Here is a 27,361-nt window from a genome sequence, read left to right as displayed (position 1 = left end):
TTTCGGGAAGATCACACAATCAGCAAAGATAAACCAATCAAGCCAAATCCCACTCGCTCTCATCCAATTCCAGATGCAGCTACAGCCTTCTGCCAGGATGGTGTAGAAAAACAGAGAAATTAGCTGGAGCAGAAACAAGGAGTTTTTTCTGCTCTTAAAATTAGTCCCAAATAAACTGTGAAAAAAAAAAAAAAGCTCAGGGATACAACACGAATCTTCCACTTCGTACCCACCCTCCAATGTACATACGTTGCCCCTGGATGGAGCCTGTGGCCCCATGCTCACTCAGGTTTTTGAAAGCGAGGTTTGAGTGACAGGCAGAACCACATTCCCTAGCTCTTATGACATCTCCAGGACACAGCCCCTTTCCTGGTAATCCATGGAAGACCAATGGCAAAGGCAAATGGATTGTACCTACATTCTTGGGGAAAGGAGTCAGCTGCAGCAGTTCCCAATAGCTATGGACAAACAGGAAGGTCTGGGCAGAAGCAGGAGTCTTCTGCTAAATTAAGTTGTTCTCCCCTCCCCAGACTTCTGCTCATACACATGCAAACACACACACACAGATGGTTCGTATGCTGGCTTTCCCTTGGAATGTTGTTGTAGCAGCCACGAACCAGGTTGAGGTCAAGGGTCAGGCAGTCCCTCTCAGTTTCACCGTCAGGACTGTGACCCAGATATCCCTCTAGAATAGTGGTTCTTTAACCTATGGATCCTGGCCCTATTGTGGGTCACATCAGATATCTTACTCAACCTGTGGGTACCATCACATATCATGCATATCAGATATTTACAGTATGATTCATAAAATTTACAAAATCACAGTTATGAAGGATTTATAACAGTAGCAAAATTACAGTTAGGAAATAGCAGCACAGTCATTTTATGGTCGGGGTCACCACAGCATGAGGGACTATAGTCAAGGGTCACAGGATTAGGAAGAACCACCGCTCTAGAAGGATGAGTCAGAGGGTACACCAAACGATGAGCAGAGACCAGAGGTGGACTGACAGTCTTCTTCCAACTGGCCTTGTCACTGGTTGCTTTTGGCAGGCACTGTATGACTCCAAAGAGATTCACACACAATCCCACACTCTCCCATTTTCTAGCCTCTGATCTCCCGCCCCCCCCCCCCAGGAGTACCTGAGAAGGCTCCACGGGTGTCGGGTAAATGGCACTGCACGGTCTATCTCTTGGGGACAGGCAAGAGTTTTCTCTGGAATGTTTGTGTTTGTCAGACAACAAAGGCGAAGCTGGGAAGAGAAACAGACATTATCAGTGAGCTAGCCCGTGGGGCCTTAGTGAAAGCCAGAGTGGTGTGGCAGCTGCCTACAATATGGGCCACTGAAGCCACAGTTCCCAGGGCCTGGAAACATCTCAGGGCGCCAGACAGGACATCCCCAACTCGGCACTAACCTCTGGCACTCGATGGAGCAGAACTCGTCACATTAGGTGAAGCAGAGTGAGTGGAACTCAGGCTTGAGGTAGATGGACTGGGCTGGAAACACAGGGCACTACTGTCATATATGGTAGGGAGCTTTCATTCATGACATTTGAAGCAAGACACCAACATTCATTTCGTTTTCAAATTAGCAAAAAGAAAAACGAAAACCCCAAAGGCCATTTAGAAACAGAGGAAAGTCTTAGGGATTCAGACCAACCATGAAGATGGCCTGGCTTAATCAGGTCTGAGAGTTCCACTACTGCTGAAGGAAGGAACACACATGTAGTTTCAGCTCTAGTCCCCGACCCCATCAGTAGCCTTCCCTCCCTGTAGTATAAAGAGAAATACTTCTAGTCTTGGGGACATAGATAGGGAATTATTTCTAATTTTCATTTATTGATTGACTGGGAGCATATATGTGCCACAGCATGTGTGTGATTGCATGTGTGCATGTGTGCATGTGTGCATGTGTGCATGGCATGCAAGGGGAGGTCAGAGGACAGACAGCCTGCAGAGAACTTGAGTTAGTTCTCTCCTTTTGCTATATATGCTTGGTGACAAGTGCTTTGCCCACTAAGCCATCTAGCTGGCCCAGGTGAGTGTTTCTAAAAGGCACACAATCTGCTTTCTCCTTAGCTTCAAAACTGTGTTCAAAGCGTATACTGGGAGTCACATTGTGGCTGTTTCCAAAGACAGTGCTAGGCTTATTTTACTACCACAAAATAAAATGCTTGAAGACTCCCATGAGTTCTAAAATACCTACAAAACTATGCATTTTCTTCCATTTTTTTATTACAGAAAATTTTCTTATATAACTATGCAAATTTTATACTGGGGCCTCAAGCCACAAGGGAACTCATAAAGAGTTACTAGAGAACAGTAGGAGGCAGCTAGAGTATGTCAACTTGCTCCAAGAACCCAGGACCCAGAAAGCAAAGAACTACCAAGATCAATCTGAAAGCTAAGCCGGGGCAGCCTGCCTGGTCTTTGTAATTGGTTATTTATATGTTCTTAAAGCGATGGGCATTTTGGAGAGACACATCTTTGTGGATTCCAAAGGCCAACAAAGCGATACTGAGAGATCTTAATAGGTTGGTCCTTAGGTCAAGTTCTTGCTCGAAGGTCTGTTCATGAGCCCAGCGGAATGGACAGACACTCTCATGATGCAGACAGAAACGGAAATAGACATAAGCAGACAAAAAGCTAATGAAGTACCTGCATGTTAAAGACTTCATCAGAGCTTTCTGATTGCCCTGTAATATTGCTTACTTCAGCAGAGGCCTGTGAGGACAGCGAGGACGAGGAATACCGGTTGACAGCTGGGTAACTTAATGGGCTGTTTCAGGAGAGAAAAAATAACAACAACAACAACAACAAAAAACCAGTTAGTTGTTAACTCAGCCTTGGAACTGTATTTTATCACATGCTGGCATGGCATAAAACCGAAGGGGAAAAAAGACATCTCATTTTGTTTTCTCCTGTTTGCCGTGATATAATCAAATGTTTGAGTTTATTTATTTCTCATGCTGTCGCTGTTTTTACCGGGGCAGATGTCTGCAGCTGCCTCTTGGCTTAATTATTTCATTAAGAAATAGAGAATTTGACAAATTGTACCATAAAGAATGAGAGAACCATTCCAGATCATCTTGCGGGGCTGGCAAATTGTAAAGTAATTCAGAACACGACTTACCTGCGTCTAGGGATTACCCTGGTACCATCTGGACTCATGGAAGCAGGGGCTGAGTTTCTACACACACGAGGGCTTCCATTGGGAAAATGGACAGGGCTGGCCTGGATACAAGCAGGGAACTCCTGAAGAGGAGGTAAAGGGTATGTGATTAGAGCAACTGATGAGGCGCTTCAACCTACTAAACAGACACTCTCAACACCATGGAATCTACCTAGGGACCAATTACAAATGCCAGTACTATTGAGCCTCTGCTACGGACATTTGTTTCATAAGCAGCAGGAACGCCACTGTAATAGTAGAAGCTCCCTGGCAAATGCTGCAGTGTGGCAGAAGAACCAAAAGATGTCACTGTTGGATAGATACTGCATCCACAGACTCACAAACGGCAATGGCTTTGCTTAGATTGCCCTACCATGGCGTTCTGCACGCACCTGTATCCCAAAGCTCGATTTCATCACAAAGAACTGGTCCACCAGTTTTTTGTGAAGGGGTCTCATATCTTGAGGTACAAACTTCTCGTGCACGGCCAGCCCAAATTCCAGAATCTGTGCCTTGATAACAAACAGAAGGGAAAGACTGCATTAGCATCTACTTTTCATGGATGCTTGCTGTAGACCACACATCTCTCTGAGCAGCTACACTGATGAATGGGAACAACAGTTACTTTACAGGGAGGTCACAGGATGAAATCCCTACGTGGGGATTTGAATTTGGGACTCCACGAACTTGACTTCCCTACTTCACCTTCCCTAAGGATCTCTTTAATGATAACCCTCTTTAGTGGCTATGGGTCCCTGGCCCCCTCATCCCCTTCCTAGGGTGAGGCAGGGAATGGGGCAGAAGCTGTTTCCTGTTTGGAGGGTCAAGCAAATCTTTCTTAGGATGACACCTTCTCTCCTGCAACAGACTCCCAATCCTGAGCTTGGCAACATTTTCTAGGGGAGAAAGAAAAAAAAATGAGCAGGAACTCTGTAGCAGTTGCTATGCTTTTCGTTTTTCTTTAAAACAACTATTCTCATTTAGTTACTATAATACACAAGGAATCCTGTTTCAAAGAAAAGGAAATGAAGATAAACATTAAACTTTCCTTTGTTCAACTATCAATAGTGTGTGGTTTCTTGGGTTTTGTATGACAGCAATCTTCTGCATCTCAGTAAACTGAGCTGGGGTGAGCTGGGGCTGCAGCATCTTCTCCTCTGGATGCCTAGCCCTGCCAATGCATTCCAAGGAGAAAAGCCCCATGAAATGAATATGGAGGAAAGAGTGGAGTGTATCTGACACACAAAGGGAGCGACAGCCTGTGAGATGGGAGATGGGAGGGACCCAAGAGTTGTGACTCACTACAGCAACTGCTGGCCTTCTTTATTTTAAATAGCTGTTGGGTCACCTTTCATTTGCTCGGGATAATTTTACTTGGGTCCATCAGGGAATAGACTCCAGCATGGGGATTAGGAAGCCCATTGCAGGGAGCTTGGCCTGCGGGTCAAGCAGAAACAGGGCTCTACAGAGAAAGATGTGCTATATAGCAAGCTGGTCAACACTACTAAGCCCTCTTTGGAACCTTATTAGGCTTTCAAGGCTGTCTTGTGTTGGACCCAAATGGCCAGGTTTCATACTTTGCCCTAGTCTTAGATGTGGGCCATTGAGAAGACAATGACCATAGGCCAAGTGGCTCTCTACAATTGAGGCAACTCCTGTAAGATCAGGCCGCTAGATATATCTACTGAAGATATTTCTATGCCAACCAGACAGAGGTCCAAGAAGGATGGTGGCCTTTCCAGTCTAACTCCTAATGGTCCCATAGAAATGATGTGTCATGCCCAAGGTTACATGACAGGTGTTTGTTTCAGCTGTTCTACAGCAGAGACCTCACATTTCCAGGCCACAGACAGCTCTTTCCATAGGGTCCCATAAACAATACCAGGCATGACATAGTAAAGTCTTTCTAATTTTATTTTCTAATAAAATTTTATTTTCTAATAGAGTTAATAAGTTTAATAATAGAGTTAATAAGTTTAATAGAGTTAATAAGGGGGTGTTAAAGTTCTCCACCTTCTCTACTAGTCTACATGCTCTTATTATATAGCCCTATCTCTCTTACCCCATGTCATTATTTTGTGGATAATACCTACAGAGCATAAATGGACTAAATTCATCATAACCCCATCATCTTCCAATGTTAAAAAAAACATGCTTTTTGATTAATTTAATATTACCAAGTAGGAAGAGATGCTTCTGCCCCAGCCTATCATACATACTCTGCTTTCCATGATGACAAAATTATTTCCTGTTTAACCCAGATTGCCAACTGTTTCTTCTCTATCAGAGGTTTGCAAACCCTTTTCAGGCAACCATCAACAGGGGCATGGTCAGCAGCAGAACACTTATTCTTGCTCTCGGTTCTTGATGGCACCAAATAAAAATAAACTGCTTCTTTGAAATAGAAAATGAGGAGAGTACCTAGTTTGTCCACATAGTTCATCCTTTAAGCTTTATCTGCAAAACACAATACTACCACAGAGCAACTCTACTCATTGTCTACTCTTTACTATTGCAGTTACGTAACCATCATATTCATTCATGTTCTTATTCAGGATCTTGAGGTGGGCTGAATTTATTTGAGCATAAAATTTTGAAGGACAGGTTAGCAACAGGTCTACAGAGCAAGTCTTCAGGAAGGACATTCAAAGAAACTATGGGAAATGTTACTTATGGGGAACAACTTGTTAAGATTGCTCTTGGGTCCAAGTGGGGAGAAATTAGCCAGTTGGGTTATACCACAGGTGAATCTGTCAGCTTGAGACTGCCACTTCAGAAAGGCTGTTCATGCAAATGCCCATAGGTGGGTATCTGGCAAGGATGCATAGAGTTGGGCAAGATAGAATGGTTACTTCTGAAATCCTACCTGCTCAAGCATCAGTTCTCTTAACCGTGCAATCTTCTCCCCATCTTCAGGATGACTTAAAATATAGTCTTTGACAAAGAATGCCTAGGAAGAGAAGGGACAATCAGACTACCCTGGGAGAGTTACCATGGAAGTGAAAGGCAGGCACACTTATTATTTTTCTAAGGCTTGGCATATGCAGAGAAATGGTATGATTATGAAACATGTTTGGGGACAGATGGAGTGATTTCTAACTGTGGGCAGCTCGTCACAGGCAACATTCAGAAAGTCAGAGCATCTCTTGTAAAGCAGACCAAAGTCAATGAACTCTACATATTATATTCTGAAATAAATTGTCTTAAGATTCAGTGTGGCTAAGATGGTTTTCTGGCCTATTATGAAAAACAGATGAAAAGTCCACTTAAAGGATCAACAACCAACCAGCCAACAAACAACCAACACAAGACTACCCCACTAACTGCTTTGATCAGGCAAATTACTTTAGGTAGACATTTGTTAAACAGTTCTGATCTCCTGGCCCCAACACAAACACACTCAAAGTATCTCATCATGAAGATGAAATACGTGGGCTACACAAATGGCTGGCTACACATTTGTCCTGTGTTATAAAAGAGTGCACTTGGACAGACCACAGCCATCTGTCACTGATAATGGGACCATGTTTGCACTAAAAGATCTATAAAATCTGAAAGCATGGCCACTGATGAGTTCCTGTCCAGCAATCCTCAGTTCTCACCTCTTGATACCTGGAGACCCCACCATTCACTGCAGCATCTATGACTCCATTGAGGCACATGGTCAAGGGGTTGATATTCTGCATCTGCCTCGTCTGACACTGGCTGATCAGGGTCTTCAGCTGCTGGTTCTTGTTTTCTAACACTTCCATGGCGTTTTCCAGAGGACTCATCTCTACCTGAAAAGCAAATGAGTATAAATATCTACTGACTTTCATGACATTCAAAACCAAAAATGCCGAGGGGTTGGGGGACAAGACAGACAAAGTAGACTATCCACCTTATGAATCATCTATGGTTCTTAGTGGCTCCCATCAGTATCTCTTCTGGGAATTATCCCATAGCAAGGAGAGGATGTGGAAGTCAAGTTACCCATTCATCAGTAAGGCATGAAAACATCAGATAACTATATCCATCGGTGGGGGTATGGTTTGGGTAACAAGGAACTGTCTACTCTATAATAGCACAGCTATAAGCATCCCCTGTTTAGGATCTTTTGGGTGGACCCCGAATAATGACTGTGTCACGCTTCTAGGCACTTATTTGATACAAAGCAGCCTGAGAAACCCAGAGATACATTAGCAGATCTTCTGGTGTCAAAGAGCTCTCAGTCTCACTGGAGAGAGGGGACATATGCCCATGCAGACCCCATATGCATTTATAACAGCACCATATGGTGGCACAGGATGGTACACAGTTGGGAATTACAGAAAACAAGCTAATCACATACATTCCAGGATCTATTTTTTGGTGCAGAGCCAAATAGAATCATAATGACTTACTGGGTTGGTACAGGGGACCTAATTGTGTCTGTGATCAAAGTGCTTTCCCCAGTATATGGCACTGTGCTGTTAATGTCACTGACATTCTCTGTGAAGAGAAGGGCTGCCAAACTCTTAGTGATGAAGTGACTGAGCTTACAGGAAGCACACTCAGGCACTTGTTCTTTCAGTCAGAGAAACAAATTAGAATAAAAGGCCACTCAGGCTATCTGAAAGTAACACTTTAAGTGACTCAAGTATATGAAAATTAAGAATAAATACTAGTCAAGGATAATATAAAGGGAAGGGACACCAGAACACATGACAGGATAATTTCAATATGTGTAATCAGAAAAGAACACCTTCACTGAATGTACAAGACTTGGAAACTAGTAAAAAAGAAAAAGAAAAAGAAAAAGAAAAAGAAAAAGAAAAAGAAAAAGAAAAAGAAAAAAGGAAACAACACAAGAAAAACTGGGCAGCAAATTCCTGAAGTAAATTTAAGTAGCCAGTAAATACCTGCAAAAGTTCTAAGCCTTATATGTGAGGAAACACGAACAATACTGCCATACTATAAATACTATACAAGGCCCCGTATAGTGGTAAAAATAAATATGGTGATAGACAGCAAATGAGAGTAGAACTGTGAGCACCAGTGCCCCCTTTCTGCTGTTGGGAGTGCAGACTGCCTCATTAGCTTTGGAAAACAGTTGCAGTATCTATCACCTATCTACTTATATAAATTATATATAATATTATCTATAGCTTTATCTATCTCATGGTCCAAAAAATCCTATTCACAGGTGTATATCTGAAAAAAAATGGAGCTGGACATCTATCTATATGTGCAGCTGGAACCATGAACAAAAATGTTTGTAACTGTTTCCCTAGTCAGGAATAGTATATAGTAATGGGAAGCTTTCTTGTCGGACTTTTTTTTCATATACCACAAATAACACTAAGCAAATTAAGCAAGTTTTAACAGAGTGCACACAGTTAAGCCAAACTAAGTGGACTGGTTTAGAAAAGCATAAATAGGTGAAATCTAAGCTAGGAAATGCATACCACAAACATCAGGATACCTCAAGGGTAAAGGCAGGGAACTGTCACTGTAATTTGGAGGGTTCATAAGAAGCCCCTATGACGCTTTAGCACTGATAAATATAAACAATTTGTAGTATTAAATCTTTGTTTTATATGTGCAAAAGCCAAAGCACAAAGGCAAGTCTGGGTCTGAGCCACTGTAAGTTAGTCTGTAAGTGTCTTCAGAACACAGGACAGAATGCTGACTCCAGAGCAGTTGTTCTCAACCTCCCTAATGCTGTGACCCTTTAGTGCAGCTCCTCATGATATGGTGACCTCCAACCATGACCTTCACTGCTACTTCATAACTATTATTTTGCTACTGTTATGAACCATAATGTGTGTGTGTGTGCCTTTTTTCTAATGGTCTTAGTCAACTCCTAAAGGTGTCATGACCCAAAAGTCAAGAATTGCTGCTCAGGGGCTGTGGGTGGGGAAGAGCTGCGTCTAAAAGGACACAGACTCTCGGATGACAGAAGGAAGGAATTGGAGAGATCAATGACTCAACAGCTGCAAACCATCAGCCCTGTCACTATGCACTCAAAAGGGATTACAAACATTTTTATGAGTTGTTTAGACTATAATAAAATGAAAAAAATCCATCTTCACATTTGCAAACTCTAATACTAGTAATTCAATAATTTTGTGAACATCACATAAAATATAAGAAAACTTGTATAGAATACATGAACTTCAGAGAATATTTCTAATATGTATCTGAGAGAAAGTATAAATAATTCACAATGTTGGATGAAACGGAACGCAGGGAAGGAACTGACTGTCCTCAAAAGAACCAGAATGAATAAATATACTGCCGCAATTCTTCACCAGCACTCGGTAAATACAAGAAACGGATACACATGTCTCCTTGTCAGGTCAGAAAGCAATGGTGTCTGTGAGGAAGACACTAAGCAGCTGGCCTGTGGCCTGCCTACTCCTCTTCCTGAGGAAGGGCCTTTGAGGAATTGAAAAGGAAACAGGTGGCCAGGTCACTTCTCCCAGCTGACCAACCCTTCATGTAAATGCACTGAGAGTACCTGCCAGGAGGAAGACATATGGTCTCTGGATCCCTGCAGAAGGAAGTCTGTAGTAGGACTTCTTAAGTAGAGAAGCCCAGACTCAAAGACAGTGTCCCTGAGAGGTTTCCAGCTAACCCTCTGAAGAATGGCACGTAGTGTCTCCTACTGTACACTTAAAACGGGGAGCCCTGTGAACCCCATTTATAGCTTTCATGTGTGATTCTAAATTGCTACCATTGCTGTGAGATAGAAAGATGGTGGATGCGGCTTCAGTCTCGGAAGAGCATCTGGACCACATTAAATTATTAATAAAGCCTGATGCTAGGAAGGAACATGGAGTCATGTCTAATTGGCTCAAAAGGAACATCTCTATAGATAAATAAGGAGAATGCAAGAGGCAACTGAACCGAAGCGCAAGTGCAATCACAAAGCAATTGAAAATAAATAATAAAATTAGGAGGAATAATTTAATAACAACAGCTGCCATGGAGTAACACAAAACAAACACACTTAAATCTATGATCCGGTAATAATGGTAAAACCTAAAGCAAACCAAATTCCAAGCAGCCTTCCTGTTACTCCCTCAGGGTGCCAGGACTCACTCATTTCAAAAAGAACATTATATTTCCTTTCCTATATATCACAGTAATAAAATACTTGAGAATGGATATTATTTTATAGAAATATTGCAACAAATAAATAAAGACAAATGATAAAAGTGTGTGTGTGTGTCAGCATGTATACATACATGCCATGTTGTGTACATGGAGCTTAGAAAACAACTTGAGAGAGTTGGTTCTTTCCTTCTAACACATGGGCCCTGGGGACTGAAGTCAAGTTTTCAGGCTTGGCGGCAAGCACCTTTACCTACTGAACTATCTTACTGGTTCCCAAATATCAGCATCTCAATCCCTAAAAGATCAATAGGTCTGGGCAATGACAACCAAAAACCCATTGTCAATTATTCTCACTAACATCACAAGAGAAGAGGAGGGGAGACCAGGAGAAAACAGGAGAGAGGCATAAAAAACTATTAGGTGGTCTTGCACAAACAAACCCTTACTACGCCTTGAGGCTTAACTATCTATCAACTTACAAGAAATATAGGCCACAGAGAAATATGTTACATGACCCCTCTTGGATCAAGATTTAAGAAAACATTCCAAGGCAAACCACTGTGATTCTTCAACAAAAAATATTAAAAGAAAACATGCAAGGGGAAAATCTAGACTAAAAGCCTTTAGGCAACACTGCAAAGAACTAAAGTGAATGTCTAGACTCAAAGGAAGAGTGAAAAGAAAACCAGACTCTTGGTGAGGCATAAGGGAGCGCTAGAAATTTTATATTCACCATTTTACTGTGATTCTTTTATAGGTAACAATGACAGGTTGTTTATAAGCACACACAATGAATTATGGAGGACGCTGTATGACATCACATTTGTTATAACATTATCTGGTGTGATAAGTGGTTAGAAGTGCAGACAAAACAAAATGGGTTCATTTTCTAGCTGCTGAACATGACAAACTAGGACTGTTATACGTTCCCTCTATTGCTTTTGTGTGAATTAAGTGTCAGAGGGTAACTGCCTCCCATGTCCTGGGTGTATGAAGTAAGGGTTGAAGCAGGAGGGGACTTCTTACACAGGCAAAACCAGGAGCCTAGGGCAGCAGTGAAGCACTAGATGGCACTGTTATCAGGGCTGGATAAGACTCCTGGGATTCTGGGTACAGACATATGTATATATATATTTTTTGTTGAGTTTGTTCTTTGACAATTTTGTACATATATAATGTGTATCTTGATGACTACAAACAGAAGCCCTTCTAATATCTCTCACACCCCTATCATTCTATCCTGCCTTTGAATACCTTGCCTACATCTTTTCTTTTCATTGTTGTTGTTGTTGTTATTCCTATTTTTGAGACCCTCTGAGTTTAACCAGGATCATCTATGTGACCATGGGTTTGGAGTCATCCACTGGGCCTAGTGGACTCCTCAGTGGGAACTCAAATGAAGAATGACTATCCCTTCCCTAGAATCCATCACTAGTTCAGCAGGGAGAGGCAGGGGTCCATAGACCCATTCTTGATCTATGGTTGATTGTCGAAAGACCCAGTCTTGAGTAGGCTCATTACAGGAAGCCACAGTTCACAAGTACACACCCTGTGCCAGACCTAGCAGACAGCATTCCACAGCCCTTCTCCCTATCTTACATTCCTCTGTAACGTTCCTTGAGCCGAAGCAGGGTAGGACAAATGTCCTGCTTAGGGCTGAGAGTCCAGCTGTTACTTATAGCCAGCACCTTGCACAGCCCTGGGTCTCCGCATTCACCAGTTTACATTCACCAGTTTATTACAGTCAAGCATTTCCGGTTATGGCTGGAAGTAGCATTTAAACATGGATATAATCACAGATATTTAGAAGGCAGCTTGACAACATGACAGTTTACCTAAACTGGGATACGTTCAGCTCTAGGGCCTAAAACCTCCTCAGGCATGTATTGGGGGGTGGGGCAGGTATACTGCACTGGATATGACTTCCCCCTTGTGGAGGGGGCATCAAATCACATTGAGATTCCATCTCACCAGAATCAGAATAGCTATGATAAAGAACAAACACTGGTTAGGATGTGGCGACTGATAAACCCTTACTGTTGGTGAGCGTACACTGGAGCAGCCACTATGGAAATCAGTGGAGGTTCCTCAAAAAAAAAAAAATAAAACCTAAAGACAGAATTACCAAATGACTCACTACTGACCCAATACCCAGTGGACATCGTATTTCAGAAATACTTGCTCAACCATGCTCATTGATGCTCTGTTCACAATAGCTAAGAAGTGGGACCAGCCTTGATGACCAACCACTGATGAGCGCACAGTGAAAATGTGGCCATATACAGTGTATTTCATTCACCTGCAGAGAAATGCACAGTTAGGAAGTCTGCAGGCAAATGGATGGAACTAGGGAAAAATTATACTGAGGCTTAGAAAGATAAACACTTCATGTTCTCTCTCACGTTTAGAGTCTAGTTTCAGACCTTCAGATCTGTGTGACTAATCTGGAGTAGCTGCAGAAGCAATGCAATAAGACAAGGGCTACTGGGTGAGGAAATGCCTTAAGGGAGTAGGGAAAGCAACACAGAGATATAGCTGTACAGAGGAGGGATTGTGAGGGTGGAAAGTTTAAGCAGAGATGGGTGTGGGTGGACAGAGGAGATGAGAGTGGGAAGAGGAAGGTTAACCAACACTAAGATGTATGGAAAAAGCTATACTGTCAATCATAGACGCACACTACTTTTTAAGCCAGCATAAAACAGAAGTTAAGGAAGACTTCAAAGAGCTCTAGCCCAATATTTGGATATTGCTGCTGCCGCATGCTGAGAGTCACTAAACAAACCCCTAGTGTCAGGTATGAGATATCGCCTGTTGCTTTGTTGGTCAAAGAAGCTCTGCAGGCCTGTGAAACAATATAGGTTTGGCCATTCTTTTTGGTTGCCCACCAGAACTAGCTGATAAGATCCTACTGCTAAAGACACCATGTAAGGAGTAGAGAAATCAAGTTAGAACTAAGCTGCCTGCTGCCTCCCTGTTGGCTGGTGTTTCTCGTGCTGGAAGGTGTTCTCACGCTGGGGAGAAGGTATCAATGGGCTTCCTAAAACATGAACCCTATGATCAAATGAATTTTGAAGCCACCCATTCACCTGTAGATTCTAGCATCGCAGATAAGACATTTCAATTAATTTTTCTGCATCTATTGAGTACCTACTATGTTCTTGAAGTCCTTATATAGGAAGAACTAAACCAGTGAGCCAACAACTCTAATGGATCATGGATCGTTCTAGGTAGCAGGAACAGGAGAACCACACGGAAGTTGCTGAGAGTGGGCTGTACTTAGGGAATGCAGTAGCCCTGTTTGACTTGTTATGTGAGAACATAAGATTGCATATCCTAAGAAAGTAGGCAGCTGATGTTTGAAAGGCTGTGTTTAGTATTTCTCCCTTTAACATTATCTATCAGCATGGTATTTTTTATGAGTGGTGTGTGTGTGTGTATGTGTGTGTGTTGTTTCCTGGGCTAGGACTGTTGGTGAATCTTCATAGAATTTAACATTCTGGACTGTATAGATCTGAAAAGATTGTTTGAATCATTAATGCAGTGTGGGTGACTAAGAACACTGCCATGGGTTGGGCTTTTGCTGTTCTGTAGGAAGCATAATAATAAGATTTTCTGAGCACAGTGGCAGCCTCCCCTCTTCTATGAAAGGCACTAAAGTATGCTATACCAGCAACCAGCAATGGTGGATTAACCCCTGCACACAGATAGAACTGGACTAACATAATTTTGTGAATTGGGTTTCGCTTCCTTAGGGAGCCACATTAATATTTTGACATTGTAAAATGAAAAACTCATTCAACCCTTAGCCTTGAACATGATAAGTTGGTCTTAGATGCTGAGAGATTTTTGTAGGAGAAGCCATTCTGGAAAAACATTTTGGGGAGAGCTATTTTTATTTGTTTATTAACAAAGTGAGCTGCTACTTACTTTGGTATTGTTTGCATGATAGATTTACAATTGATGTATTTTATTTCAAGCAGAATACTAGGTCAATCCAAGGGCCAGGCTCAGAGCCGTAATGGATGTGCAAAAGGAGGAAAAGATCCTGGGAGGCTGGGATGCTATGGCCGCCGTGCTAACATGCAGCAGAGACAGACACCAGTATGGAGTACCAGCCTTGTTGCAGTCAGCTACTCTCTCCCATTTCTCTTCATTTGGATAGAAGCTGTGGAGGTGCCTGGCAACCAGAGAATTCTTGAGAGCTGAGGTTATCAGATTCCATAATGGCCTCTTTACCTGCAGCTCTATTCAGGACCACTCAGCTTCTCTCACTGTCTCTCTCACTGCAGATCAAAACAGCCGAGGCTCCACAGGGACAGATTTTATGTAAGCTTTATATGAAAGGGCTCCATATTAGCTTCATTTTGCCAACAAGAAAACTAAGGCTCAAAGAAAGCAACAGAGCTGGGTTTTAGAATATCCATGTCATAACTCCGACATGATGATTGCACAAGAAAATAGGCTGCCCTCTTGGCATTGGACTGCCTTGTGATAAGCAATGAAGATCACTGATCCAACACAGGTAGGAGAGTTGGCAGGCTGGTTGTCACTCCAGAACTCCAACATGTTGCTTTTACATGCTGCCACCATGACTGCTTTAAAGAAGTGTTCTGGTTGGTTGAAGCAGGACATCAACATTTACCTTCAATCAATACCTTAGATAATGCAGTCAGAACTGTGAGGGAACCCAGGAAAGTGAAAGAGTATAAGCAAGTCGCAGTGGGCTCAGCGACCTGGGCATGGATGATTGCTGGGGCGATGCTATGTTCCTTACCACTTCACGCTTTTCCACTTCGAACCAGCGGGAGATGCCGGGTAAGCTCTGGACCAAGTACAGCGATGTTCTTTCCACCCAGAGACTCTGCAAAACAACACAGAGTCAGTTTCTATGCCTTCCTCTTCTTTAGGCCTCGAGTGGTGACAAATCTGAGCAGGTGCTCCTTATTTCCTGCAGCCTTTCTTCAGTCTTCCCTGGAACACTTGTGAAACAATCCAGTTAGTAATTCTGCACACTGCCTACACCTTTTTTCTATGTAAAAAAAAAAACAACCAACCAAACAAAAAACCAAACAAACAAACAAAAAAAACGAGCACTGGCTTCAGAAAGCCAGGGTCAGAATACAGCGGCAAGCTGTATGCAGTCTTCGCCACTGTTTCTCCAAAATGTGACTTTAACCTCTTCACTCACTGAGGGTTAGCCATTTTCATTTAGAAGGGGCAACAGTATAAGTTATCAAGACAAGATTAGGGTAACAATCATCTGAAGGGACTGAGGACTTTAGAAACACATGGCTTGATTCTTCTGTTTTAAGGTGAAGACTTTAAGTTTTAGAAAGACTCTTGACTCCCTCAAAGCCACATTCTAATTACCAGAAGGGCTAGCATCGTCACCCACACACCAGAGCCTCATTTCCTCTCCATTGTCATATGTACAAAGCCACTCTTCTGGTGATGCACTGAACTACTGTAATGCAGAGGCACCTGTGTTCTTCTGAAGAGGACCTCCTTGAGGACACATGAAAGACAGCTGCTTTTGGCTTGAGGCAATGCTCACGGCAAGTCTTTTCCTTTATTAACCAGTTTTAGAATTTATATTTTATCATCATTATTTAGTGTGTTAACAACAGTAACAGGAATTTGACAAAATTGCTGGAATTGCACCATTTATTCTGACTACAGAGTGGTGAAAAAGAGGATGACGTTCTACCAGGGGAGAGCTCCTGAGGTGACTGCCTAAGAGTCCATGTGGTAGGAGCTTGACAGAGTCTGATGACAGGGAGGCAAGCAGCCAAGAGCTCAGAGTGACAAAAGAGATGCTCACGGTGTGCACAGGATGCAGGTACTCATGCCGCGGGGGGGGGGGGGGGGGGGGGACCAGGATGGCAGCTTAGCTGTAGACAAGTGAGATGGATTTTATAGAGTGAAGTGTTCACCAGGAGGAGAGTGGGGGCAGCTGTGCAGGCAGGAGGTGCCCACACAGACTTGGAGCTACTTGTGAGGGGGTATGGTAACCAATATATAGAGAGGGTGGGTGTCACTCAAGCCAACAGGGAGGGTTGGGGAGGCGGACCAAGAGGTAGGGAGAAGACAATGGGGCACAGTTTAGAGTCAGGTTCTAGGGAAAGGGAGCCTAATTTAGCTTTACCCACCCTGGTAAGGTAGCTGATCATTAAATTGCTGGCTAGGAGGAAATATGGTGCAGTAGAAAAAGCAAAAGAAAGGGAGTTAGAAGACATGGGTTCCAGTACTAGGGCTAGCTAAAGGCCATGGGCACGTGACCCTGAGCAAGCCAACTATAGGACTCTAGTGCATCCAGGACTGAGGACTGAAAAGCACTGCAAGTAGAAAGGGCTGTACCATAACTAGTAAGGTCTTTAGGTGGCCTGAGAGGGGGAAAAAGAGAGTTAGAAATATGCAGAAAGGACTAGAAAATGACTGTGGGTCTTTTCAGAAATATCTCAGTGCTGTTTTCCAATGGTCTCTTTAGTTCTCAATCCACAGGGAGAAAGAAGACCCAGAGAAGAGGCCAGTGGGCAGGCTGCTGGGATAGTTGGCTGATTCTAGTCTTTTTTTTTTTAAATGTATATCTATATATCTGTGTCTATATAGATATATAGATATAGACATATATATGTAGATATAGATATAGGTATGTATATAGATAGATATATACACTATCATCTATCTATCTATCTATCTATCTATCTATCTATCTATCTATCACTATAGCAGTTTGTGATTAGATTTTGAAGAGATTCATAGAAAATGCACATCAATTCTACCACAAAGGCCCATTTCTAAAATTCAATCCTCTTGGAATTCTGCAAAGCTACCACCTCTGCCCCTTGCCTGGCAGTAACCCTTGGCAGCACTGGGAAACCACTGGGCAAGGATGGGTGTGGGTCAGAATTACGTAAGACTGATAGTGTTAGGAGACACATCATGGCTTGAGTATTTGTTGTAAGAGATGCTAAGCAACAGACTCACAGGAATAAGCTCATTTTGCAATTTTGTTCAGGTTCGAATGCCAAGTGACTGGGGCCTAACTCTTCCCATATCATGGTTTTCAAGGAAAGAAGTGATTTCTGAGTAGATATTTAGATATCTTTTTCCCAGTGAGGCTGTGAGAACTTTCTGACTGAGAGCATGCTAAACTAGCAAGGCACATGGAGCTGGTGAGGGCAGACGGGCTGGCACATGCAGATGCCAGGATTAGCACACACTCTGGTCCTCATCTCAGAATCCTAATCACACTGTTGCCATGAGGACTAGAGCAAAGGACAGAACAGAGCATCTCCACGCTACCAACAGTGTGCCCACGTGGCCTCTTCTCAGTTCTCCCTCACCTAGTCCTTGGCTTCTCTTTACTCTATACTTCCTTGATATACTTCCTTGATGTTAGAATACCTGAGTTCAAACATGAGTTTAAAGGTTGGTGTAAGCACCACTGGTATTGGAACTGCTGTAGGGAAGTTTATTTCAAGACCTACTCCCAGATCTGCTCAGACTTTCTGAGCTTGGGACCAAAACTCTTCTTGCTTAGAAAATGTTCCCCGTCACTTGGATACACTGCAGAGCTGGGGTGTTACTAGGATAAAAGAACTCTAGACCCTTTGTTCCAGTCACATGACTTTATCCTCAGTTACTATTTACTAAGTCAGAGAGCTCGGTCTAGGAAAGCATTTGAGGAGGCAGCATGTTACAGACACTGTAGGGTACCTTGAATTCGTTCTCCTTGTCTTTTGTGCCTTTGTGGAATGGTCTGTCGTAGCGGAACTTCCAGATGTGATTCACTTTATAGAAGCTTTTGATGTTGTCTGGAACCCCCTCTCTCTGCAGTACCTCCTGGCTCTCTGGAATGGGAGTCACAGCATATATCTGTAAATCTAAGATTAAAGAGTCAAGGAGGGAACCCGGCTTGGCAAATGGTGTTTCCATTCCAGCTGAAGTCCTTTAAAACTGCCCAGAAGCTGTGAATAACACACTTCTAAGCATGCCTCCAACTTGAGGCCTTGATCTAGTCCTAAGAGTTCGATTCTTACAGGACATGTGCTTGGCATTTCTGTAACCTGTGAAGTTACAGCTTACATTAGTAGGGTTGGGGAGGGACAGCTGGGCGTGGGTTTGCAGAGTTAGGATAACCTACCTCTTGTACACGAGACACTTTCATCTTCAGTTTGTTGCTCATGGCTCCTAAAATTCATTTATAAATATATGGAAATCCTCATCAGACTATGACCAAAGGCAGTAACCAGAACTGACAGGGATTTGCACCTGCCAAGTGTTGCTGCGACCCCAGCCTTCTGAAGTGTGGCATCCATTCTCCAAAGCCAGCTATAGATAAGCCAAGTGGCTAGTTGTACTTCTTACTTTAAATAACTCTTTTGTTTATATAGTTACTTCCTCTCCGGAGAAACAGAGCAAATATTTTTCTTAAATAATTTATTTCTTTTGCATTTAGGTTCTGCCTTGAAAGTATATCCATAAGCCACTGGGAGTTTACCTGTTTTTCTTTAAAACCACTGGTTTCTGGTAGATTTAGGAAGAACTGATGGGTGAATTACCTTTGTGTCTAAAGCCTATATGCTTCCATTTTAATTGTTGCTTTGTGTTTAGATATGTTTACATGGGGGGTGAATTATATGCTATTATTAAGTCAAAGTCCTGAATATCAGAGCTGAGAGTGCCCCCCAAGGATACTGGAGACACCTCTTTTTCTTCTTTCCCTCACTATATAATTCAAGAAGAAGGGGAAGAGGAGGTGGAGGATGGGCTGTTGTGAACACAATGCTACCACTTCCTTGAACTGAAACAGTTTCTGTAGGAAGTCAGAGGAAAACTATTCTATTGTTCTATGGGAAATCCAATAAGAGTGAGCTTCAGAAGTGTAAATTTGCAGGAGTGTCCAACAAAAGGGAGAAAATTCCTTACCAGATGTTTATGGCATTTCTTTCCCACTGACTCTGAGATAACAATTAGAACAAGCTAACACCAGGAGGGTGAGGACTAGCAAGTCTGAGGGGGGGGGGGGGGGCACTGAAAAGGGAGCAGTGGCCGTAACAGTTCACAGGACAATGTCCTGCAGCTAACAGCAGGTACCACCCAACCGGGGCCCATCAGGAATGGATACACTGAGCCTCTGCCTGGAAGATGGTCTCGTCGGGCTGGTTGGCATGCTGCATGGCGATGGCATGGGGGAACTCGTTCAGCATTCGCTGTTGGAAGGCCTCCAGTCTTTCGTAGTCATGCCCTCGACATACAAACTCCTTATTCTGGGGGTGCAATCAAAACAGAAATTAGGATTATATAACAAAGAAGGAAAAAACTCATGACTGTGGTAATAACTGACCATCTGGTCCATGTCATGACACTGCAGCAATGATAAAAGAAACCATAACTGTCTGAAAATATGCCCATGAATAAACATGCTGGGCAAAGGGCAAAGGCCTCACTTGTTACTGATTTTTCACCAGACCCAATAGCATCTGAATCTCAGGTTCAGTTGCATGGGGACTGATGGTGAATATTAAGGACAAGACCCAAGCAGTATCTTAAAATATTGATTGACACATGTTGAAGATGACTGTTATAAGATATACATCACACTCATACACATAAATGTCCAATTTCAAAGAGAACAAAGATATACAATAACTAAAAATCCACATGACTGCATCTTTTCCTAACTGGCTCTGAGATCAGCTTTCTACTTGCACTGAGAGGGCAGGCAGATGGCCATCTCTAGTCTAGCCTTTGGAAGGATGGAAAGGCCAAAGGCTACATCTTGGGGACCTGGCTTCAATGAGTTCTTTAGCTTGTGGCAGAGATGTATACTTCTTTTGTTTTAGTTGCTGGGTAGTAATCCATTGTGAAGATAAATTTCATTTGGCCTGTCCATCCATCACCTGATGATCCTTGAGGTTTTTTTCCTACTTTTTGGATGATATAAACAGTGCTGCCAAGAAAATTTAGGTACAAACCTTCATATAAGTGCTTTCAGAGTTCTTTTTAATGACATAGATGTAGACCTGCCCAGTCATGAGGGTTAACACTTTCCATTTATGGGGAAAAATAACTACTTAGATTATACAACTTTTTCAATGTACTAGAATTTTTAAATGCATCCTGCATTAATCAAACAACAAATGGATATATGGACATTTTAAATCTTGGTATTTATTTTTAATTTGGAATTAAAAAAAAAAAAAAGACAAGGAAGGACACTTCTTGGGATTCTGAAGCCTGCAGTGTTCCTTACAATCCAATAGAGGGCAACCCTTCTCTTCCCTTGAAGTAAATGCCAATTACATAGAAAAAGGCTATTTTCCAAAAGACCAATGATAGACACATCAATTTATTATAATTGTTTATTAAACAAACTTTGGCCTACTTGGTCAATGTAGTTTTGATGTTTGCTAAAGTTCCTTTATAATTTGTGCTTCCAAGCTACTTCTGATTTTTAAAAATATATTATCTTTCAAGATTGATTTTTAAGAAATGTTATATGTATGTGTATGTATCTGTGAGTGTAGGCCACATGTTATATTGGTGCCCAGAGAGGCCAGGACAGGGTGTTGGAGCCGGTGTTAAGGGCAGTTGTGACTTGTTTCACATGGGTGCTGGCAACCCAATTAGGGTCCTTCTGGAAGACCAGCAAGTTCTGTTAACTGGAGCCATCTTTCTAGCCCTATATGCCCTTCCAGTTACAGTAATTACATGAAGTAGATAGGGATCGAGGGTGTTTCACTGAATGCTTGTAACTAAATCACATTTTAGTCAGGGCTACATGACTGCTTCAGCACATTTAGTGTCATCAGCCTCTTCCTCCATAAAAATATAAAAAGGTGTATCAGATGACCAGTTTGGTATCGAGATAAACATATCAATGTTGATATTTACCAATACATGACTTATAATTTATTAAATATTATTATATATTTCCTTCAACCTAAAGATTATTTTGTTTTCTTCTTACAGTTTAAAGAAACCAGAAGCTTTTTGAGTCCTTAAAACTTTTATGTTCTCCAAACACCATACCTTCAATTCACAATGGATTAGCCAAGTCTTGACATGATATGGAAAGAAATGTAGTTTTTCATTCTGTAGAACTTTGTATCAAGAGAAGAAGAGAGTCATCTACATCAAAGCCACACTTTGCCCTGTTGAAGGAGTTTCTGGTCCCCTATGTTGCTCACTGCCCTAGAAGGAACACCACTCCACTGAGAGCCAGGCCCCTGTGCTCTGCAAGGGGTGCTGACAACTGACCAGAACTGGATGTAATCTTTTAAATTTAGCAAATCATCTGCATTTGCCATTATCTTTCTTCCATCTTCAGATAGGCCTACCTGCAATGCTGTGTGCACTTATTTTTTAAGTGCAATACAGATTTTATACAATATCCATGTTGCACTCAAGTACATGGTCATTTCAATCAATAAAATCAATGTCAACTTGTTGAGTTCCTTTTCCTGGTGGTGTGATAAAGTACCCTGAGCAAGGCTGCTTCAAAAACCCTCAGGGCAGGAGAGAGTTTTCTCAGGCTCACAGTTCTAGGGCATAGTCCCTTAGAGTGGGGAAGTGAGGGTGCCAGCAGCAGGTGACATGTCAGTGCACAGGCAGGAATGAGAGAGAGAGAGAGAGAGATGAATGCTCCTGCTAAGGGAGTTTCTGGGTTTTTTTTTATGCAGGGCGCTCCTGAGGGTAATCCACGACAAGCTCTTTCACAATCCATTTGACAAGATCTTTCACAGGAATGCTTGGAGCCTTGTCTCCCAAGTGGGTCCAGATCCTGTCAAGTTAGTGATCAGTGCTAACCAACATACTACAGCCATCATGGAAGTGTTCCACGTGATCTAAATATTTACTGATGCTCTTTGGATATTTTGAAGTCCATTCTGCCAGTCTTTCTACTTATCTAAAAGGCAGATAAGCTAAAGATTAAGCAATAAATGACATCTTTCTCTTTGTACTTCTCTGAGTAGACTCACCTTGCCTTTTCTTACACGTGTTTACAGTTATGGAAAGATTTAGCTCAACACAAATATTTTTATATTGAGATTTAAAGTTGTAATGCACTCAATTTGCGCGCGCTCTCTCTCTCTTTCTCTCTCTCTCTCTCTCTCCCTCTCTCTCTCTCTCTCTCTCTCTCCCTCCCTCCCTCCCTCCCTCCCTCCCTCCCTCCCTCCCTCCCTCCCTCCCTCCCTCCTATCTGGACACATCTTACTCTGAAGGCCAGGCTGGCCTGGAATTCACCACTGGCCAAAGTAAAGTTGTAGCAATTCTCCTGCTTCAGCCTCTCAAGTGCTGGTATTACATGATTGAGGTGCTATACCTGGCTCATAAATGGAATAAATAAATTTTATCAGGAATCCAGAACACTTCTCCACAGTTCCCTAAGTGAGTAAAGGAACTCTTTTAACCAGCATTTTAATACATGGAGGGTGTTCGGATGAATGTATCCAATAATATTCACACATATAAAATACTATGTGGCACAGTATAAACGAGAGGGATGATACTATGTTTGGTTTTTTGTTTGTTTGTTTTGTTTTGTTTTGTTTTTTCTTTTTTGGTTTTTCGAGACAAGGTTTCTCTGTATAGCACTGGCTGTCCTGGAACTCACTCTATAGACCAGGCTGGCCTCAAACTCAGAAATTCGCCTGCCTCTGCCTCCCAAGTGCTGGGATTAAAGGTGTGCCCAACTACGCCCGGCTGATACTAAGTATTTTATACTGCCTCACAATGTCTTGAAGTTACCCTTTGCAGATTTATAGTACCAATAAATCAGATGTCTCTGCTGGGTGATATTTACCTTTTTATAAAGCCATCAAAAAGGACCAACAACACTTTTCCCATGTCTCTGAAGTAGGATTTTGACTTGATGTGGCTCTGTTAATTCCTACAGTCTGCAACTGCAAGCCCCTCTATTGCTCTGCTCCACATTCTCTAATGCTAACTATGGGAACTGCACACTGAATATAACAGTAAATACCACCGAAGGAAAGACATAACCACTGAAGACTTCATAACATAAACACAGGAAGGGGTACACTGTTTGGTTTTAAGACACTGTCTCCTTCTTGTCACTGGTCATACAATGTCACTATATCTTAGTTTTCTTGATTGCAGGATCTGAGCTGGAAGGACTAAAGCAAATTAAGTAGTGTATAACTTACCCTTAAGAAAAATGGAAACTTTTTCCCATAAAATCCAACTCTGAAGAATTCAGGTTCCAGACGCTGCTGGTCCATGATTTTGTCATACAAGGAGGCTTCCATCATCTGGGAAAATGTAGGGGAAGGTCTGTGAATTCCATCTCACATGTCAGCCACACCAATACAAGAATGTCCTTCTGTACACAGATGAAATATTTTAATTCATTCAGAACAGGATTTGATTCCTTTTTAATGCTTTCAGGAGAGGATCAGCAAGCCAATGTTGTAAATACATACTGAACACTTCAGCCTTTGTATTCCCTGGTACGTCTTAATGTGCCAGAGCACAGGCTACAGCTTACTGATCCCTGAAAGGATCAAGGATTTTACTGTGTGCTTCTACCAGAGGAGACAATGTCTACAAGTCTATTATGGAAATGTTTACTCCATCATAGACATAGACAAGTCCCAGTTAACGCAAATAGTTAGAAGCTAAGCCTTTCTGGAGAATTCTTATGCTAGGTGTACCTGCTTTCCCCTTGCACACAGTAATTGAGGACATAGAGAACGTACAACTTTGTATAAGTGGAAGGGGGAATAAATCACCAACCCAGGCCAAGGGAGGTGTGTGGTACAAAGTGCTGTCTGGGCTAAAAGCTCTTAAATATGTCTTTGACAATGTTCAAACTAGGGAGCAAACAAAGCCTATGGCTTCCCTTTTGTGGTATTGTTATCCCTGGGGTTTCCAGAGAAAGACTAATATTGTACTTGAAGGCTTCCTCCTCCCCCAGTAACAGCACCCCAAAGAGCAGTTGATATGAAGTGTAATGTGCTGGGTTTATAAAAATCTTAGTGGCTACGGCACCCAAGGGCTCTCACTGGTAAACACTGTAACCTCGCTTCTGTTGTGGGGACAGGATGCCAGGAGAAGTTAAATAGCAATGTTTGTATATAAAGCGTCAGCATGATGAACTGAAGTTTTTTGGTTTTTTTTTTTGTTGTTTTTTTTTCTCCTTTAGTTTTTCAAGCGAGGAGAAACATCCTTGGCCTGCTGATGTGAAGGACTTGGCCAAAAGTATAGGGTCAGTTCCCAGCGGGTGAATATGGTGCTTGTGGTGGTGTGAGGGGCCTTTGCAAGCTGTTGAAGGTTATGGTATGTATCCAACGCCAGCCTCAAAAGTGGAAGGGGATATCATTATCGGTTAAATATGTGAGAGCAGAGAAACAGAGCGGCACCTCTGCATTCATCATGATAAATGCGTGCAACTCCCAAGTGTAAGGATTTGTCTGACTCTAAAAGCAAGGAGACACAAACAAGTGACTCAGGAACAGGGAATATGGAGACCCTTGACCACCTGGGACTCGGTTAATGAGAACAATTTCCAAGGGTATAGAGAGAGTTTATGTAGGATTTGTCCTGAATGTATTTTAACACAAGGCAGCTAACCATTTCTACCAGTTTGTTTTGTACACCACAGATACTAAGAACTGTAAATTGCCTGGAAGTGTTTTGCATAATTGGGATGCTCTTCAGTGTAGAGATTTTCCACAATAAACTTAAAATCCTGGATTAGATTGTGGATTTCAGATGTGGGACTTCAGAAACAGATCGAGGGTTCCCCCTTTATATAGTAATCAAAAGAACACACAGATCAATTTGTTGTTTTTATGCATACATGGCGTAGCATGCTTCAGGGAAAATACTTATCTTAGAGAAAGTTTCTATAAGCTGTATCGAGAGAGTCACAGCACTGATTTCCTATGGCCCTGCTGGGAAGTTAGTCACACAGGGGTACCACACCTGATTCACAGACACCCAAGTACTTTACCCTCATCTTGCTCAGGTTCCTGTAGTCATAGTAACTCTCATATTGCTCTGCAATCTTCCGGCACAAGATAATGCCATTCTCCCAACACTGCGGACAGACAGGAGCAGGAAAGTAAGCAGTCACCATACTTTGCACTTCTACGCAAAGGTCAGGATATGGATGCTTTTGTACCATAAAGCCGTATTGGCTAAGGCTTTACAAGAATCTAAAATAACAACAATGCCATTTTAAGCATGGAAGAACCATCCAATTAACATGTAACTCATTAAAAATGTTCAGAAAGTTGGATATGTCAGTTCCTCGTAACATTCACTAATACATGCTGCAAAACCAATATTTTCTTGTGTTCTGTCATGCTCCGGAAACAACTGTAGTTTCATGATGACCACATATATGGATGCAGACAGACTCTTAGTGCTCAGGAGGAATTATCATTGACCTCTAAGGCCTGGAAGCTTGGTCTCCTCGCTTGTCTATCTAACATGCTTACATGATCATGAAGGCCATTGGATTCTGGTTAGAGTAGTATGTTACTTTTAGAATGAATGTTTAAATTTTGTCATCTAGCATACTATCAACCAAGTTTTTTCTTCAAAACTTTTCTTCAAAAGCCTAGACAGTCAGTATATGCAGCTAGCTATAGGGCCACACAACCTTTGTCAGTTACTAAATTCATCTGTTATTGCATGAAGTCAGAATAGTCATAACTGAGAATGGCTATGTCATAAGAATCTATGGGCACAAATGTAAATTTCATATAGTTTTCACATGCCTCATAGTTTTTTGTTTTTGGTTTTTCGAGACAGGGTTTGTCTGTATAGCCCTGGCTGTCCTGGAACTCACTTTGTAGACCAGGCTGGCCTCGAACTCAGAAATCTGCCTGTCTCTGCCTCCCAAGTGCTAGGATTAAAGGCCTGTGCCACCACCGCCCAGCCTATGCCTCATAGTTTTAATAATCTCTTCATCTCTTTCAACCATTTAACATGTGAGAGCTCTTTATAGCCTATATGCTGTAGGACTGTGGGTAGTGGTTTATAGCCCTGACCTATAGCACAAGTTTCTGGGGATGGGCAATATATGAAATTTTGAAATAGCTTACTGCCAAATCAACCCTGGAGATCAATGCAGTGACAGATGTCACAGCCAGATCACCCACCGAGACCCACAGCTAGAAATTATGCAGAGTAGAGACCTTGCAATACTCAGTCCGAAGTAGATGTCTCCATCACATACTTCCCTAGAGGCTAAGGGAACCCTGCAGGAGAGGAGGCAGAAAAAGTGTGAGAGCCAGAGGGGATAGGAACCAAGGCCCTCTAAACATAACAGGAGAGACACACATATGAGCTCACAGAGACCGAGGCAGCATGCACAGGGCCTGCACAGGTCTATACCAGACGGAAAGAAGAGACTGAAAGAAGTGACTACGTGTCCCCAAGCCTAATTCAGTCGTTATCTCCAGTTGATAACCACTTGCAAATGAAAATTTCGTTTTCTCCGAGGGAATCTCACTGGGGAAACAAAAGAGTCTTAAGGGTAGGTCGCATGTTCAGCAGTAGACGGTGGCCAACAGAAAACAAAATCAATGACAGCTTTGCAGGTTCCTGCATCTTCCTTTTGTCAGGGCTTTTGTTTTTTATTTTCTCTTCTTCCTCCTCTTCCTTCTGTTCCCCCTCCCCCACCTCCTCTTCTGCTCCTCTCCTCCCCACCTTTTAGGCTGCAAGTCCTTTCTGTATGACATCAGTTTTGTGTATTTATGGGACTCCTGAGTGTGTGAACAAATGGGTCTCTGTGTCAGTATGTGTGTCCTGTGCCTTTTCTTGGGCTCTGTTTCTTCTGTTTATCCGTTTTACCCTATTTTCATGTGTTCGTTCGTTTTGGTTTTAGCATGTGAATAATAGTATAATTCCTTAGAAGCCTGTTTGTTTTCTAATGAGAGACAGAAAGGGGGTGGATCTAGATGGCTGGGGAGGTAGGGAGAAATGAAGAAGAGGAGAGGGAAGGAAAACCATAATCAGGTTGTGTATGTGTATACACACACACACACTCACATACTCACACACACTCACACATATACACACACACACATATATAATTTTCAATAACAGAAAAAGAAATAGCTATACAG

At 42.3% G+C, this 27,361-nt stretch overlaps 1 protein-coding gene across 7 annotated transcripts in view; it reads right to left on the bottom strand.

The window, feature by feature from the left end:
* The window catches only part of Dock4 (dedicator of cytokinesis 4), a 408,217-nt gene that overhangs the window by 11,065 nt on the left and 369,791 nt on the right, over nt 1-27,361 (bottom strand). For 6 of the 7 annotated variants that reach the window (XM_029484743.1, XM_029484744.2, XM_029484748.1 and 3 more), the window contains 12 exons: nt 25,237-25,323; nt 23,429-23,533; nt 19,384-19,525; nt 17,973-18,139; nt 15,028-15,114; nt 6,776-6,952; nt 6,040-6,123; nt 3,566-3,685; nt 3,135-3,256; nt 2,660-2,780; nt 1,417-1,498; nt 1,144-1,253 (listed from right to left, as the gene is read on the bottom strand). In XM_029484743.1, coding sequence (XP_029340603.1) covers nt 1,144-1,253; nt 1,417-1,498; nt 2,660-2,780; nt 3,135-3,256; nt 3,566-3,685; nt 6,040-6,123; nt 6,776-6,952; nt 15,028-15,114; nt 17,973-18,139; nt 19,384-19,525; nt 23,429-23,533; nt 25,237-25,323 — 1,404 coding nt within the window. The remainder of the gene's footprint in view (nt 1-1,143; nt 1,254-1,416; nt 1,499-2,659; nt 2,781-3,134; nt 3,257-3,565; nt 3,686-6,039; nt 6,124-6,775; nt 6,953-15,027; nt 15,115-17,972; nt 18,140-19,383; nt 19,526-23,428; nt 23,534-25,236; nt 25,324-27,361) is intronic. The other variant, XM_029484747.1, reaches the window with a different exon arrangement.

The sequence above is a fragment of the Mus caroli genome, unplaced genomic scaffold (genome assembly GCF_978045245.1).
Source record: "Mus caroli unplaced genomic scaffold, Mus_caroli_1 scaffold_14, whole genome shotgun sequence".
NCBI classification, from domain to species: Eukaryota; Metazoa; Chordata; class Mammalia; order Rodentia; family Muridae; genus Mus; species Mus caroli.
The sequence above is the reverse complement of the archived record's forward strand: the minus strand, read 5'-3'. Positions and strand labels throughout refer to the sequence as shown.